Source organism: Phalacrocorax carbo, chromosome 1 (assembly GCF_963921805.1).
Source record: "Phalacrocorax carbo chromosome 1, bPhaCar2.1, whole genome shotgun sequence".
In the NCBI taxonomy this organism is placed as follows: Eukaryota; Metazoa; Chordata; class Aves; order Suliformes; family Phalacrocoracidae; genus Phalacrocorax; species Phalacrocorax carbo.
Window position 1 is genome coordinate 213,410,855 of NC_087513.1, and position 15,721 is coordinate 213,426,575.

Genomic DNA, 15,721 nt, shown 5'->3' on the forward strand with positions numbered 1-15,721 from the left:
ACGGAGCAATATTATCTCTCAGAGTTACAAAAAGAACATCTGATCATGGGTGGTAGGGGCTAAAGCTGGAAAAGATGTATTAGAAGGGTTATTAGAAACCCCCTGTTCTACTGCTGGAAAGCTGACTAGAAATACAGAATTTTTTAGATCGGGCGAGACACTGCGTGCCATGACCTAAAATAGATATGGTTCCATCTTCCAGTTTAAATGACGGAAAAGAGTTTCCCAGCCTGTTTTCCTTCCCACCCCAGCCTATTTCCCTCTTGCCTGAGCCAATGCAACTACTTGTAAAACCCCACTATAAAACCCAATTGATTTTACTCTAGTCCAATTAAAATTGGGGGAGGTTGTAAAAATAAAAAGGTAAGAGTTTGCCAGATAAGGGCTCTTCTTTTTATTTCCAGACCATTTCCCTGATCTGCTTATGGTGTGGTTTTACAAACAGCTGCATCAGTATCCCCAGGGAGGCAGCAAGCAGCAGGGCGGCTGAGCCCTAGCAGGAGAGAACATCTCAAGCCGGGTTTGTCATCAGAAACATTGAAACGTGGAGCCATTCCTCCACCGAGGTTGACATTTTCAGACCCAGGAGCCTGAACTTTGGTAAAAACAAACTCATGTTTAAAGGATTCTTGGCAATTGGATTTCCTACAGATTTCTGCATCCAACAGATGTAAGCATCGATCCAACTTCACTTGGGCAATGATATGTACGATGAGACATTTGGCTTCAGGAGTTTATGGCTGAGGATGTTGCTGTCTCCTCTGTCTCCATCTGTACCACTTCCTTCTTTACAGATACAATTGTTAGCTAATAAATTAACATATGTAAACCGCTTAGAAAATCATGAGCACTAAATATAGGTTTTTATTAGCTCATATCCTGGCAAAATATTTCTTTCATACGAATTACTTAATTGAATTATCCTTTGTGATTTTTAAAACATACAAAGTGGTTGGATCTCTGCTATTTATCATTCTTTTATGCAAGAGTTTGCCAAGGTAGGAAGGAAATTGGGTCAAGAATTTATTGCAAAAAAGCAGATAAGCATTTTACTTTAGGGTTCTTTAATGTCCATGATTCCAACGAGCCTAATAATCTTTGCAAATCATTAGCATGTCACGGCTCAGAATCCATCCTGAAGCTGTATGATGTCACCTAATAAGTTTCTTGTTAGACTCCTAGACTCTCTCTGGGTCATCTTCTTAATAATGATACATGTCTCATGGTTTATTTATTGAAATGACATGCTTAAAAGCATCAAACAAGACCCTTTACTTGGCTGTGAAACAGCTAAGAATGATTATATCTGTTTTCCATAAAATGGGCCCAAAAGGTTAAATGCCTTGTCCAGGATCACACAATAAATTAGTGGTACAGCTAGGCATAAGGGAAACTAGAGCTCCTTCCCAGACTCTTGCTTCTCAAGTACACATAACTATCTCTCCATCTCAGGAACGATTGCATGGTCCAAACTGAAGATGTTTTACTTGCTACTTGAACCCATGGCCTTGATCCCTTAAGCTCTCTTGTCTTTTGACCTTGTGCAAGGTCAGAAACAGTCACAGTACACTGCAGGGACAGTGGCCTCATGATAAACATCCAGCCTTGGTGTTCTCAGTGGTTTGTTTTTTTTTTAATTTTCCAGAAGATAGACTTTCCAGAGACAGAAAGCCATTTTATGACTTCAACTGAAAAGTCTGTGATTCAGAGATAGCCACCAAAAAAGACCCTGTGTTTTCCAGAGCACACTCTGCTCTGCCTCAGGTAAATGGTGGAGTCTTGTTACTGAGGTTTGCTTTTTGTCTTTTACCTGGTAAGACATATAAAAGATTGTGTTTGTTGCAACTATCTGAAACAAATAATATTAATTAACATTTATATAGCACTTTCTGCTTTCTAAGCACTGCACAAATGCTAACTAATTACTCTTGGTTTAGTGTAAATTAATGTAATCCTGCTCTGCTTTACAATCTATTTGCATCTTTTGTTGACTGAGAGCTCGTTCAGTTACTTCTAATCTTTGGTCTAACTAGTCATTAAAGGTATGGCTAAGAAGAGCAATTTACATCTTCAGTTGCCTTCTCCCCTCCACAACTGCTTCATTTGCTTTTCCCTTTTCTTCCCGCAATGTTTTTTTTGCAGAACATTCCTCAAGCTGGGTTTCTGAGCATGGTAGCAAAGCTCTCCTTCAGCAGACCAGTGATCCTTCCCACTCATTTTGTTAACTGATATAAAAACTTCCTCTTCATTATAAGAATGACTTAATAACTCATAGCATCATAGAATCATTAAGGTTGGAAAAGACCTGTAGGATCATCAAGTCAAACTGTCAGCACAACACCCCCAGGCCTCCTAAAGCATGTCCCAGAGTGCCACGGCTACATGGTTTTTGAACGCCTCCAGGGATGGTGACTCCCCCACCTCTCTGGGCAGCCTGTTCCAATGCCTGACCACTCTTGCAGTGAAGAAATTTTTCCTAATATCCAATCTAAACCTCCCCAAGTCATTCTGTTTTCCCACAGAACACCATATACAAGACATTTTCCTATGGCAAACCAAATGACTTATCACTTAGCCACTAAATTAATGACCTTGGTACCAAAAATCTGGAATTTAGTTTTTAGTTTGGACTTGAAAAAAACACTTAATCTCTTACCTAGTATTTTATCTACTGAAAAATGTGAAAAATATTTGGCTTTCATCAATACTGAAACACAGTCCCAGAACTCCAGCAAACAAGTTTCTGATCTGCAAACGTGAGCTGGGGTTTGTGCAGTCTCTGCTAGTGACTTGCTGTCGCCTTGCCCAGGTCACCCCCCTTCCGCCTGTCTGTTCTGCCTGTAACATGGGAGAGATGCAAACGTACCTCCTTGAATGGCTAAATCATTAAGAAATCACAGTCATGTAACAACATGAATGAAGAACTCTACTCTTGACTCCTACTCTTGAACGAGTCAACATAGGGTCCCCTTGGCGTGAATAATCAGAAACAGCAACTTCTAGGTAATAATTTATCTATGCCTGTAATAGATGTCTAAAATATTTTTAAAATGAAATTTTCATTTTAAATGGAAGAAATGACTTTTTTTCCTTTACTGATTGTAGAAGGAATCTAGTGTGACTAATTTGGCTGCAGGTGCTTCCAGAACTGATATTAAAAGTTAAGTGAGACAAATTCTACTTATATGGGCAGCCTGCTCATCCCACCATGCAGATTTACAACAGAAGTATAAAATCAGAATCTAAATTTTGCTTCCTGAGTTTTTACCATGGTGGTAAAAAACCCCAAAAGTAAATAAAAATAAACCCTGCTGTTATTCTAATACCTTTCTGCAAGTAGGAAAGTAGAATTTTGCAAGGGTAGTATAAATGCAAAGTTTTATATTTTCACCTGAGTTAGAGTATCACTTATTATTACCTTATTAAGCCCCCTCCTTAATACATCTTGCAGTCCTGCGGCATTTGCACACCTGGAAGAGTGCATCAAGGTCTATTTTGGAGGTTCATACCCCCTACTTGTCAGCACTGAGCTGAAACCCAGCAATCAGGTGTAAGTCCTCGCGCTGGAGTGTAGTCAGCGTCAAGCAGACAGTGATTTGTGGGGATGTCTGATGGAGTTCTCTTTGTAAAAGGGATTGCATCTGCTTAAAACCTCCCCTTAGCTACCTCTCCTTGTTATTCCAGTGAGGGAGCCCTTTGTTTAAGGCAAAACCAAATAGCAATTATTTTCTATTTCTAATTTGTTATTTTTATCTATCTTTCCCCCATAGGTATTTTACCTAAGAAAAATACACTGCCTACTGCATAAGCTTGATGTGTAATTGAAAGTTAAGCTTTGGACACAGTAGGGGTTATACTGATTAATCAATCCCTAGCATCTCTCAATGCACTCTGATTATCTCACAGAGAAGTCCTAAAATAAGTCCATAGAAAATCAGAAATCAATTCATGGGCCTTTGCAGTCTTTTTATAGATAATTCATATTTCAACAAACTTAGTTTGAAGTCGGACTCTTTGGGGGATTTTATCAGCACAAGAAAACAGACTTGTTTCTTTCCCAGCTGAAGGAAAGCAAGGACAGATTACCCAGTACCGCAGCATCCGCGACACGAGCAGGGACAATTTTACACATTATACTGTAGTAAGACGAGGACAGGTTGGCGTTGTGAGTAATCCTGCAGGAGTTTGGGTGTTAGTTACTGGAATACTGTGACCTGGACAAGACACTTGCCTTTGCCTGCAGAAGAGGGACAGGAAAACTCGCTTTTCCCTATGCCGTTTGTCCTGCCTGATTGGGTGAGAGCTTCCCTTTGCTGCAGAAAGTTCTCTGTCATATTGTTCTGCAGAGCGTCTACATAAATAGTGTTAATAAATAGGCAGGTACAAAATGAATCTGTCCCTAGCAATGCTTTTTGAGCGTACCTTTGAGCATATTCCTCCAAACTCAGCTGAACTTATGATATCCCCTGCCATTCATTTGCAGTAGAGAAAGCCAATGCAAGCATAACCTATTATGCTATTATTTTCACAGCCAAGCCAAAAAAAAAAAAAAGAAAAACAAAAGAAAGAAAAATAAAAGAAAAAAAAGAAAAAGAAATAATTCAGATACTGTAGCTTTTATATTACACCTCTCCTTTAATTCCAGGCGTCACCCTGTGAGCAGCTCAGACACTGGGCTGCACCCAAAGGATGTAGAACAGGAGCTGGGCTCTGAGCTCGGTTTTACATATGAAGCGTACACCAACATGATACTTTTACAGAAGGATACAGATACATGACAAGGTTTATGATTTAAACTTTATCTACTAATGGTTTTCTCTTTCCTAGTTTTCCTGCAGCAAACACAGCCACTCCTGACAGATTTTAGAGGCAGGATTAGAGCCTGCAGCGGTGACTGCAGGAGAAAAGGCAGGCTTGCCTTCTTTCCTAAAAAAGTCCCAGCCACCTTTTCTGTGAGGGCAGAAATAATGCATAATAGTGATAAATAAGGTATATCTGAGAGTGGGTATGGGTTCAAAGCCTTGTTCTTAAGGACAGGGCTTTAAGCTCATCAACGCCCCCATGGAAGAGGCAAGACCTGTACACGTCAGGCAGCGAGTTTAGAGGAGAGAAGGGCTTCTTCACATAACACATAATCACACCGGGGGACATAATCACAGGATGTGGCAAAGGCCAAAAGTATTTAAGAGTCAAAAGGGATAAGGAAGAATCTCAGAGGACAGCTCCATGACAGACTGTCAAACCCAGTGGTCCTGCTAAGAAATTTGCTGAACTTCTGGAAGGGTATTGAGGGGAAGGACCAACCTTATTCCTTAAATCACTGTTCCCAACCACTTTCCCCTTCTTCTCGTTCAAAGCACCCACCACTGGGAGACAGGATACAGGGCTTGATGGTCCTTGTCCCAATATAATCATTCTCCTGTGCATGATTGCAGTTCTTCACAGGATGGTCAACTCCTAGACACAGCTGCATGACACTCAACAGGCATGAAGTTGTTGAGTATAGTCTGCTACTTGAGCAGTTAATGCGCAACACTGTAAATAGTTTTCATGTGTAAAAGAGAGCTCAGTGGCCTCTGATGCCTTTCGGAGATCGCTAGTTCTGTTTTGTATAGTTATTGCAGATAAGAGCCTTTGTTTCTTCCTGTTTTTCCTAGAAGCACACAGAAATACAAACATTGCCTATGACTGCATCAGGTTCATGCAGGGGTAACAAAGATGTGTAGTTTCCTTGCCCAGTTTGCTCGGCAGAGAAGCAGGGGTACAGAGGGAGTGTATCTAAGCGTGGGAATTGCCTCACCAAATGGTGGGATAAAGAGGTCGAACGACACAAGGTGTGCACAGGAGGTGTCTTGGGATTCCTGCTACATTCTCATATGGGCCACCGTTTTATTATAAAAGTTCCCTGTAGGCCACAGCAGACCACTAAAAATTAGACACAAAACTTACCCAAGACTGGATACAAAGCTTATTACCCTGAGTGACCCTTGAACCAGTCTTTTCTTATTGTCTAGGAGATAACTAGATATTATACATTTTTTGGTTTTCAGAAGAAAAAACAGACTCTGTTTTTCTTTTCTGGAGGAAAAAGGAAAGAGTCCCCCAGGCAGAGTGAGGAAACCTGTGCCTAGGGCTTTCACCTAGGGTATCTGAGACACATTCAAGACTTCATCCTGTCTGATTCAGATTAAAGACTTAAATCTTAGTCTCCTGTATCCCAGGTAAGAGCCCAAATTAGCAGATGGTGGGTGATGGAGGAAGAATGGGAATGCTTCAGTGGGATTAATTCAGTGGCTACCTGCATTTGATGCCACCAGCTCTTTCTCACTCTGAGACTCGCTGATACACAGGCTGGTTTCACTCAGTTTGTGGATGTCTGGCACATCACACACCCAAACATTGAGTCTGACCTAGACAGTCAGGAAAAATTTGTAGGCTGAACCTAAATCAGTCTACATTGTCAGGCTGGCTCTTCTGGCATTTATTATTTAAACAACCATATGCATTTTCTATTAAACCGAGGTTCTGAGGAAAACCCACTTCATCCAAGGATGGCTAGAAAGACTCATAAAGAGTATTTCAATATAAAACCAAGATTGTTTCCAAAGTAATTTCCATTTTGGGGGAAGCCAGAGTAGGGTTCTGATGACTGCAGCTGCAAACTGTTTATACTAGTCAAAAAATATTTGAAAGCTTTTTTGACTTCTGGACCCAAAATCTTCCCCTAGCACAGGCTAAAGGCTGCAGCCCATGAGGGAAGACTTAGGGGTCTGCAAACCAAAAATAACTGAGATAATTTTAATCCAGCACCCTTCGTGCTTTCACACCATACTTCAAGTCTGAACTACTGGTTCAAGTTTTCCTGGGCCTCCTGCTCATTGCAGTTTTAGATTTATTCATGAAAAGGTCACAAACCACACCTTTTGGACAGGACATTACCAATTGCCTAGCAAGTCTCTTACCAGTAGAAGAAAGGCGTAGTGGTTGAGAACAGAAAAGGGAGTTTTTGTTACTTTCTTCGAGCACTGGGTGGAATCCAAGAAGTGTTAACTCAACCCTTCATTCTTCTCTCTTGTGCCTGCTTCTTTCCAAAACCTTTGCCAAAAATGCGAGAGGATGTTATACCTACAGCTTAATTTATTTCCTACAGAGACCTCCTGGGATTTGAACCTCTGTTATAAATCTGAAGCTTAAAGTTTAATAAAAAACACAGGAGTCTTTTAGGTTATATAGAAGAATCTCCCAGAAACCTGGTAAATAGCATCACACTGTTTAAGCCATGGTTGTCTATTTGCTAAGATCAGATCATTGCCGCCTCTGATCACCTGGAAATACAAATCTGATTTGAATCACCCCTAAGTCAATGCCTAAATATCTGCTGAATACATCAGAACATTCAACACTACATTTATGCCGGCTTTGTGCTTTAGACCAGGTGTGGAAACACAGGCAATATCACAAATTTTTCTGGACAAATGGAAATGACCAAATGAGATTTCCCAGGTTCTGCATTTTCTGTCATGAAACCAGAATACGGAGCCTCAAACCAGGCATTTGCATCCTCATGGAAGTGTGGTGGGACTCTCACAGTAGACTGTGTTGTTTCAAATAAGATGTTAAAAGGCAAGTGATGACTTAACTTGGCGTAGGGCATTAATAACCACACCCACAAAGTCATTTAAGCATCTGAACTCACAAGGTTTTTGGTTGCAGCTTGGGATCCTGAGTTGGACCTAACTTCCCAAATAACGTTGGGAACATAGCTGTTGGTCTGTCCCCAATATCTCTTGGTGTTTTGGAGAACGTTAACGTACAATGTGGCGAAAAACTGCCTCTCTTTTGACTCTGAGTGGGGTTTTCATCATTCACCATGGGATTTCACTGGTCAGACACAACTGCAATTGTACATGCTCCGCAGTCTTTCTGACTGAAGGGCACTATGCAAACATGAAAGAGCATCTTGTTAATAATACCTGAGGTTCACGCTACTCTTCTCACACCGAGATTTCAGACATGCATTGGCCAAGAGTTTTTTAAATTAAGTATTCTGCTGTGCTTATGTGACTCGATTCTTAAAAAACTCCAGGGCTCAATATCAGACTCTGCCTGGGAGATCACGACTCTCCTCTCAGTTCTGTTGCTTGTACCACCTTCAGCAAGTCACTTTGACTTCCCATGCCTCATCTCCTCCTCTCTAAAGTGAAGAAAAGGATACTTGCTCACTACTTATCGGCATTAGGTCTTAGTTAACAACTCGATTTGTGGAGTCCAAAGGATGGAAAATAAAATCCAGTTTGCTGCTCAGTATTCTGTGGCTGTGCTCATTCTACAAAGGGCAGCAGCAATAAAAAATAGGGAAAAAAATTGCCCTAAGCAGGGTAATGAGAAGATCTACTTTAAAAAGACAAAACCCAGGCCCTGTCAAGTAAGACGATGCCATTTTTGCATAGGCGGTTTTGTGGAGGAAAACAAACGACTGTGGGAAGTCGTTTTGCTTCCTCCAGCACAAAGGTGGGCCGAATCAACCCGCCGGGATTCACGCTCACATTTTCATGGAGACAAGATATTTCACTCTTCCAGCTTTCTCATCACCCTGTTGCCATAACTATATAGGAAACACATAAAGCTATCTCTACCTTTTAAACCCTCACATTTTGACAGAAAATTGGATGATATGACATGCTGCCTTCCAGAACAGGCACTGTCTATCACCTTGCTGTTAATCTCTGTGATTAGTGACCTGCAATGTAAGTCAGCTATCAAAGACCACCTGTCCCTTTTGCTGTAAGCGCCTCCTAGCATATCGCTTTGTGGTGTCACACTCTCTTGTCTGGTTTTTGATTGATGGAAGTTTGTCTTTTGAGCGGTGACTCAGAAAATAAATCATTCCCCTTGCCATTCATTGAGTGCGATTCTGCAGCACAAAGCCGGTGCGGTTAATCAAAGCTCCAAAGAGCAACAAAAAGCAACAGAACCGAGAATGAGGAGGATAGATATAAAGGATAAAACATAATAAAAAGGATTATTTGGGAGCCAACCAAAGCAAAAGCAAAATAAAAAGAGCTGCAAATAAGCATCGCGTTTACTGCACTACTGCACCAGAACTAGAAAGCCGATTTTTTTTGTTCCGCTTCTTGACATATATGCAAAGATGCGTGAAGAGTCCCACACCTCTGAAAAATATAACTATGTCAAGGAGTCTGATTTTACAGGCTTTAGCATGTGAGTAACCCTTTCGGGGGTCAGTGGGATTTTTCTGAGTTGATTAAGTAAAGCCTGAAGAATGCTTCCGCTGTGAATTGTACTCCAAACCAGTTTGTGGTCCGGCTGGGATTGTGCACTCAGAGGGCTGACAAAAATAAGAATGGCTATTGCCATTAATTGGGTTGGAAAAAAAAAAAAAAGGGTGAAATTTGATATGTTATGCAAACAGCAGTATGATGAAAGCATCAAACTGAGCCAGAAACACTTCATTCCAGGACAAGAAAGTCCTTTCCAAATAGAAATGGGTCAGAGCAGAAGGCTTTTGTACTTTTATGGAGGGAGAAGGAGTGAAGGGATGGAAAGGACAATATTAGAAGCCTTGTTTTGTTATATCATGTCCAGCAAGTTTATGGAAGCTTTTAAAATTATGAGGAGCAATCATGAGCTAAGGGCGGAAAGAAACTGGTGCCTGAGTATGTAATTGAGACAAGTGTGATTCTTTGTATTCGCCGTGTGCCAGAGAAGTCAGGAAAAATGTGAGCTGTTGATGGCATGGGTGAAATTGTAGCAGAAGTGAAATCAAGACACAAGGAGTAGCAGATAAAAAATAATAATCTATCACAGAAACACTATGAGGCAAATTCCCTGATGAAACAACTCCATTGAAGGCAAGGTATCTAAACCATCTGGGAGCTGGGCCATAAAAATGAGATGACAAGAGCTGCATGTCCATGAAGAGGTGCTGGAAACTTACTTAAGTCAGTTAAATGCAACAGTTCCTTCTTTAAAAAAAAAAAAATCTTCATTATGTGTTTTGGGGGTGACCTTTCTAGTTGAAAAGTGTCTCCTTACAAGCAGCACAAGAGAGAGGAAGAAAGGGCTGAGGAGAGTTAAATTTATAAAGACATGAATGAATTGGGAATTGAAGCACTGTTATAGAGGAATGTGCATGTGAATGGTGCAAATTTACAGGGCTATTTTTGATGAACTGTAGGAAGAATTTTAGTTTTTCAGCACCTTTCTTTCACGAAAAGAAAAACCTTCATCTGGTGGGAATTCAGTCAATTTCCTGATGTTTTTTTGGCCATTTCCTAAGTTGCAAGGTTAGTAATGGTAATTACAGACCCTGTTTGTACCTTGTGGCTCTAACTGTGCAGAAAGGTTTTCTTGGCACGTGTGCCTCTCCCGCTAGACAGTTTTTAAATGAATGGCCCTTAGTAGGAATTGCTGCAATACTCATGAGCAGGTAGAAGCCACCTTTCACAGAATCATAGAATCATGGAGTGCTTTGGGTTGGGAGGCACCTTTAGAGGCCACCTAATCCAACCCCCCTGCAGTGAGCAGGGACATATTCTACTAGATCAGGTCGCTCAGAGCCCCGTCCAACCTGGCCTGGAATGTTTCCAGGGATGGGGCATCGACCACCTCTCTGGGCAACCTGGGCCACTGCCTCACCACCCTCATCATAAACTTTTTTCCTTATATCCAGTCTAAATCTACCCTCCTTTAGGTTAAAACCATCCCCCCTTGGCCTGTCACAACAGGCCTTGCTAAAGAGGTCTCCCCCACCCTTCCTACAGCCCCCCATTAAGCACTGGGAGGCTGCAATAAGGTCTCCCCGCAGCCTTCTCTTCCCCAGGCTGCACAACCCCAGCTCTCCCAGCCCGGCCTCGCAGCAGAGGGGCTCCAGCCCTTGGATTTTTTACTGTTTATTTTTTACAGAGTGTAGCAACCACTCCTGCTCACATTTTGCTACCTCCATCCCCCATGACAATAAACCCCAATATCAGTGTTCATTATAACAGCTCTTACTACAGCGCTGTTGCAAAGGAGCCTGTTTTAAGGTGTTTTAGTAAAAGGTATAACAAACCTGCTTCTTTTTCAGATTTCACACAGAGTTGGTATAAAGGAGACAAACCAATTCAATAACAATTGCAAAAACCACCTCACAATTTTTCAAGCCAAAAAATGCTTTGGTTTTTTTAAGGGAGGAAGACAATGAAGTGAAAAGCAATCAGATGCTCTATTCCTTTTGCCTCTCTCCACTGTGAAAATACCAATATGTTTGATTCGCTACAGCAAAATATCTACCAATATTTGGTAGATCTCTTACACGCTATTACTACGTTAAATTGGTCCTTTAGCATAACACCATTCCCTTCACTATTGCTTCTACATCCAAGCCTTAGTTTTTGCACGTCTCAGGCCCTTACTCTGCAAAATATTTAATGTGTGTAAATTTTGGCCGGTGAGTAATCCCATTTGCATTCACTGTATTGAACTTACATAGCTCATGAATGAATTTAAGTCAGTGAGTTCGGTGGGTTTAAACACATGTTTAAAATCAAAGTGGTGCTCAAATCTCTGCGGATGACTTAAGTAAAGCTCAATTATAAGACTCTTCCCCCCAGCCTTCCATTTGTGTTCAATAGTTTTTACGCGTTTTGCTGACAAATAGGAAGTGTGAACTTGGCCTGCTGCCATCACTGGAATAGATTGCGAGAGAATTAAGTGGATTTTTTTTTTTAAAGTAGTGTCTTAATTTCCAGGAAGAGTGCCACAGAAACCATACAAGTCGTTTGAACTGAGTTCTGTCATTGCAAAGTTCATTTGAAAGGTTAAAGGGACAAAACCCAGAGAGCAGTCTCAGCAAAGTTAGAATTGCAGAAATATGAGTGGAACCCTCTTTTTCTTTGCCCAGCTGCAGGCACATCTCACAGCCGTCCTGCAGCTCTTGATCCGTCCCGCAGTCTCTCTTCAACTTGAGAATTTGCTTAGTTATTCTTGTGCCAGACAGCTTGGCAAGTGAGGAATTCATAATAAAATGTTGCCTTCAAGCTTGTGCATTAATATTATGATTTGTAGGTTATCAGAACCTGTGCTGAGAACCTTCCATCCTTCACAGGCTCATAGTTTTGAGAGCCACAAATGCCACATTACACCACATCCCTTTAAACTGACCTGCAAAGCTCACAGCACATCCATCCTTGACTATAGCCGTGTTGTGCTGCAACACAGATCCAGGGCAGAGCATTTGAGGCAAGGCTGGGGTCTCAGAGTCATGGAGGAGTAAGATTTTATTAGTATGTTCAGGATTTAGCCTTTCAAGAGAGAAATGCCAACAGAATGTGATTCAGTCCTTGCCAATGCCTTTTCATACATATTTACTATGAAAAAAGACCAAGAACTGATGGGTATTTTCTGATCCTCTTCCTTTCTCTTTTTAAATACTGCTAGTAAACAACAATATCCTGATGTGGCATTTAGAGACTCGGTTTCTGTTCTTTAGTGGTCAGGAGGACTCAGTTCCTGAGAAACTCAGCCTGTAATTACAGATTTCAATATTTGGTTTGTGGCTTTTATCAGAATTTTAACTCATAAACCAGTTCAGGTGTTCAAAAACACATTTTACCATCTTGCTGCAAGTCATTGACTTTTTTTCCTGTGACTTCTGTTGCATTTAATAAACTTAAAATGAAAGGACAATTTATTAATTATTTTGACAAAAATACTTTCAATACATGTTTTATTTCTGATATCAATTTTCTCTCTGTGCGGATATGTATGCTTGCATCCGGGCGCATATAGACATTGGTTTTCCCACAGGTATAAACCCCAGGCCATGCTGTTACATTAAGCAGAGCACTATAATTTATTTACACTTTCTCAACTCTGCTTAAATTCTAATATATTTCCAGCTGAGTAAATATGAGCCCGCTGAATAGGAAGATGTTTTCATCTGATTTCCATCCATATCTCACTCTTTCACTCTTCTTTTCTCCCTCTCCCTTCCCACTTGCCTTCTTACACAGTCTCATTCATTTGTTCATGCCTTCTAACCTCACAGTCTATCAAAGCACTTTTAAAACTATAGGACAGCATTTTTCCAAAGTCCTCTGGCTGCCCAAAGAGAGACATTTCAGCATGGCCTGATTTGCCAGAGATTAGGCGACTGATGTACCAAATGCATGCCTCCTGCAGGTGTCTGAACCACTTCCCGTGGCAAGAAGACAAGAGAAAATCACAATCAGTTTCAAATCCCCAAGGGCGTGCCCAGTTCAGGCAGATGCAGGTTGCTGTGTGTATGTGCCCCGCTAGCTGTGGCAGTTATTAAATGCCTCACACGTAACAGAGACTTGTTTTCCATCAGCAATTGTTCTAAGAGGGTTTTCCTGCAGTCCATTAAGTAACCTCTCTTTTGTTCACTGCAAGAATGTATAAGGAAGGAAAATTAGCCTTCTAGTGCCTAGAGGTGTGAACCTAGATCCTATTTCTTTTATTCTCTCCTTCAGATTATTCCAATCTGACCACCACACGGACGTCATTATTTTAATGTTGAGTACTCAGACAAGGGTGCCATGGATGTAAAAGAAAGGAAACCGTATCGATCTCTGACTCGGCGCCGCGACACTGAGCGCCGCTACACCAGCTCTTCAGCTGAGAGCGAGGACAGCAAGGTACCCCAGAAGTCCTACAGCTCCAGCGAGACCCTGAAGGCTTATGATCAAGACTCCAGGTTGACCTACAGCAATCGGGTCAAAGACATGGTGCACCAGGAGGCGGATGAATTCTGCCGAGCAGGTGAGTACCTTTCAGGAGATGCTGCTGCAGGCAGGGTGAGTTAATCAGCTGAGAGCTGGGGCTGGGTGGGAGGGCACCTCTGAAGGACTCTGAGGCCAGAAGCAAGATATAAGGAAAGAGGGCAGCAAGGAACATCTTCATTGTATTGCACAGACGTGGGATGTGTGCAAACCAATGCCCTTAAGTGGGATACCACTAGCCTGTGTTCATTAGCATCTACTAAGACATATTTTCTGTGTCTTAGTCTTTCTGCCTCCAACAGCACTTTGCTACTTCCCACGATGAGAGCAACCCCCCTGTGCGCGCGCCGCACAGTACTGGCGTGGCCTGCTCAGGAGGCCTTCACTATGCCATGTGCCTGCTCTGTCATGGAGGAAGCCAACAAGGATCCTGAGACAGCAGAAAACCGGGGGAGAGTGCCACTGTCCACACCGCCCATCTGGGCTACAGCAAAACCCAAAAAGCCTGGAAGAAGGGAGGCAACTGAGCTGCAGACGGGCTGAACCACCCTCAGCATTGCGCATGGCCGGCAGGCTGTACGTTTGAGATGGGGACACACTCCAGTATTAGAGGAGTGGTAAAGAACCACTTTTACGACTTTTAGGACTCCGTTTAGAGAATCCGGGTCATGGGAGCTGTGAAGATGTGGAGGTTCATGGGCCAGCAGGGGCTCCACAGTCCTAACAGAGACTCCAGATATTCTCCTTTTCATTGCTAGTCTGAAGTCAGTGCAGTTGTATTTTCACTGCTGCTCTTGCCTATGTGAGGTAGATTTCTGGCCCCTGCTACAGTCTCATCTTCATTTTTCTGTAGAGACATGAGTGACTTAGTTCAGAAACCAAGCAGGGCTTCACATAAATTATTTTTAGAAGTCCATCAAGAAAAGCATAAAATAGCAAAGCGAGTCGAATGGAGTAGGCAGCATTCCAGACAATGAGCATAAAATAGCTGACCCAGGCTGCTCTGAGTGCACCCTCTGCAGTTTGGAGAAGATGATTCCCCAAAAGGAATGCATACAACTGCGCTCGTTTAACTTGGGGGCTGCTTAATTTCACTCTTCAAACACCATGCAGTTGTGGTTTTGCTGCAAGACTCATCTTTAAAGCATGCACAAGCAAAATGACTTGCAGAAGTATCATGGCTTTGGTGTTTGTACCTCAGGGTATCTGCAACAGGCAATAATTAACAAAAGGGCCAATAGGTGTTGTAAGTAATACTTTGCAATCATAAAAGGAGTTTCCCTCTTAGCAACCCTGAAGTACTTCATCCCCTCTAAGGAATCTATGAAGTTGTAAAGAAAAGGAAACCTTTTAGATCATTGAGTTTGCTCACTTCATACAATATATTCACCATGCAGGATAGATGTGAATTAGTACAGGTCAGCGGGTTTCAACCTGAGGGTCCATGAGGCCATGCAGGTCCACAGGCATCTCCTAAGAAGCCCACAAAAGATAAATAAGAAAAGCCAGCCTGTTGACAGGGAGTATAAATTCACTATACACAAGTTCATACTTCCCTAGGAAAAATTTTTAGGGTACCGAGAATTAGTAAAAACCACTGGTCTAAGTGGCTGAAATTAATTGGGAAGAGGTTAAGATTACCCATGTCAGGCCACCAGTTCGACTCTTGATACACCACCCACAGAATTTTCAATTTCTATTTTTCTCCCAGTTTATCCTGAGAGTCCCAAGACTGGCCTGAGGAGTGTTAATAATTACCCCAGGCTTTCTGTGCCACGTTTTCCACTGGCACAAAGCCATGAATGGACCTCACTTTGTGGTGCTGCTTGGGCTCACGCCAACTGAAACCAACCCTTATTAGCTTGCTCGACATCAACAAGGCAAAGTGAATTTCTCTCCTGCATTGGTTTGGAAAGCAGAGGAGGGAAACATTTCAAATTGACCAAATAAATTCAGTAAATAAACAAGTCAGCATT

General features: G+C 41.9%; 1 protein-coding gene across 5 annotated transcripts in view; it reads left to right on the forward strand.

Annotated features, from left to right (window-relative positions):
* The window catches only part of TENM4 (teneurin transmembrane protein 4), a 607,970-nt gene that overhangs the window by 244,468 nt on the left and 347,781 nt on the right, over positions 1–15,721 (forward strand). For 4 of the 5 annotated variants that reach the window (XM_064441474.1, XM_064441478.1, XM_064441476.1 and 1 more), the window contains one exon: positions 13,497–13,785. In XM_064441474.1, the coding sequence (XP_064297544.1) occupies positions 13,563–13,785 (223 nt within the window). In that variant the 5' untranslated portion in view covers positions 13,497–13,562. Of the gene's footprint in view, positions 1–6,058; positions 6,222–13,496; positions 13,786–15,721 lie in introns of those variants that run through there. The other variant, XM_064441477.1, reaches the window with a different exon arrangement.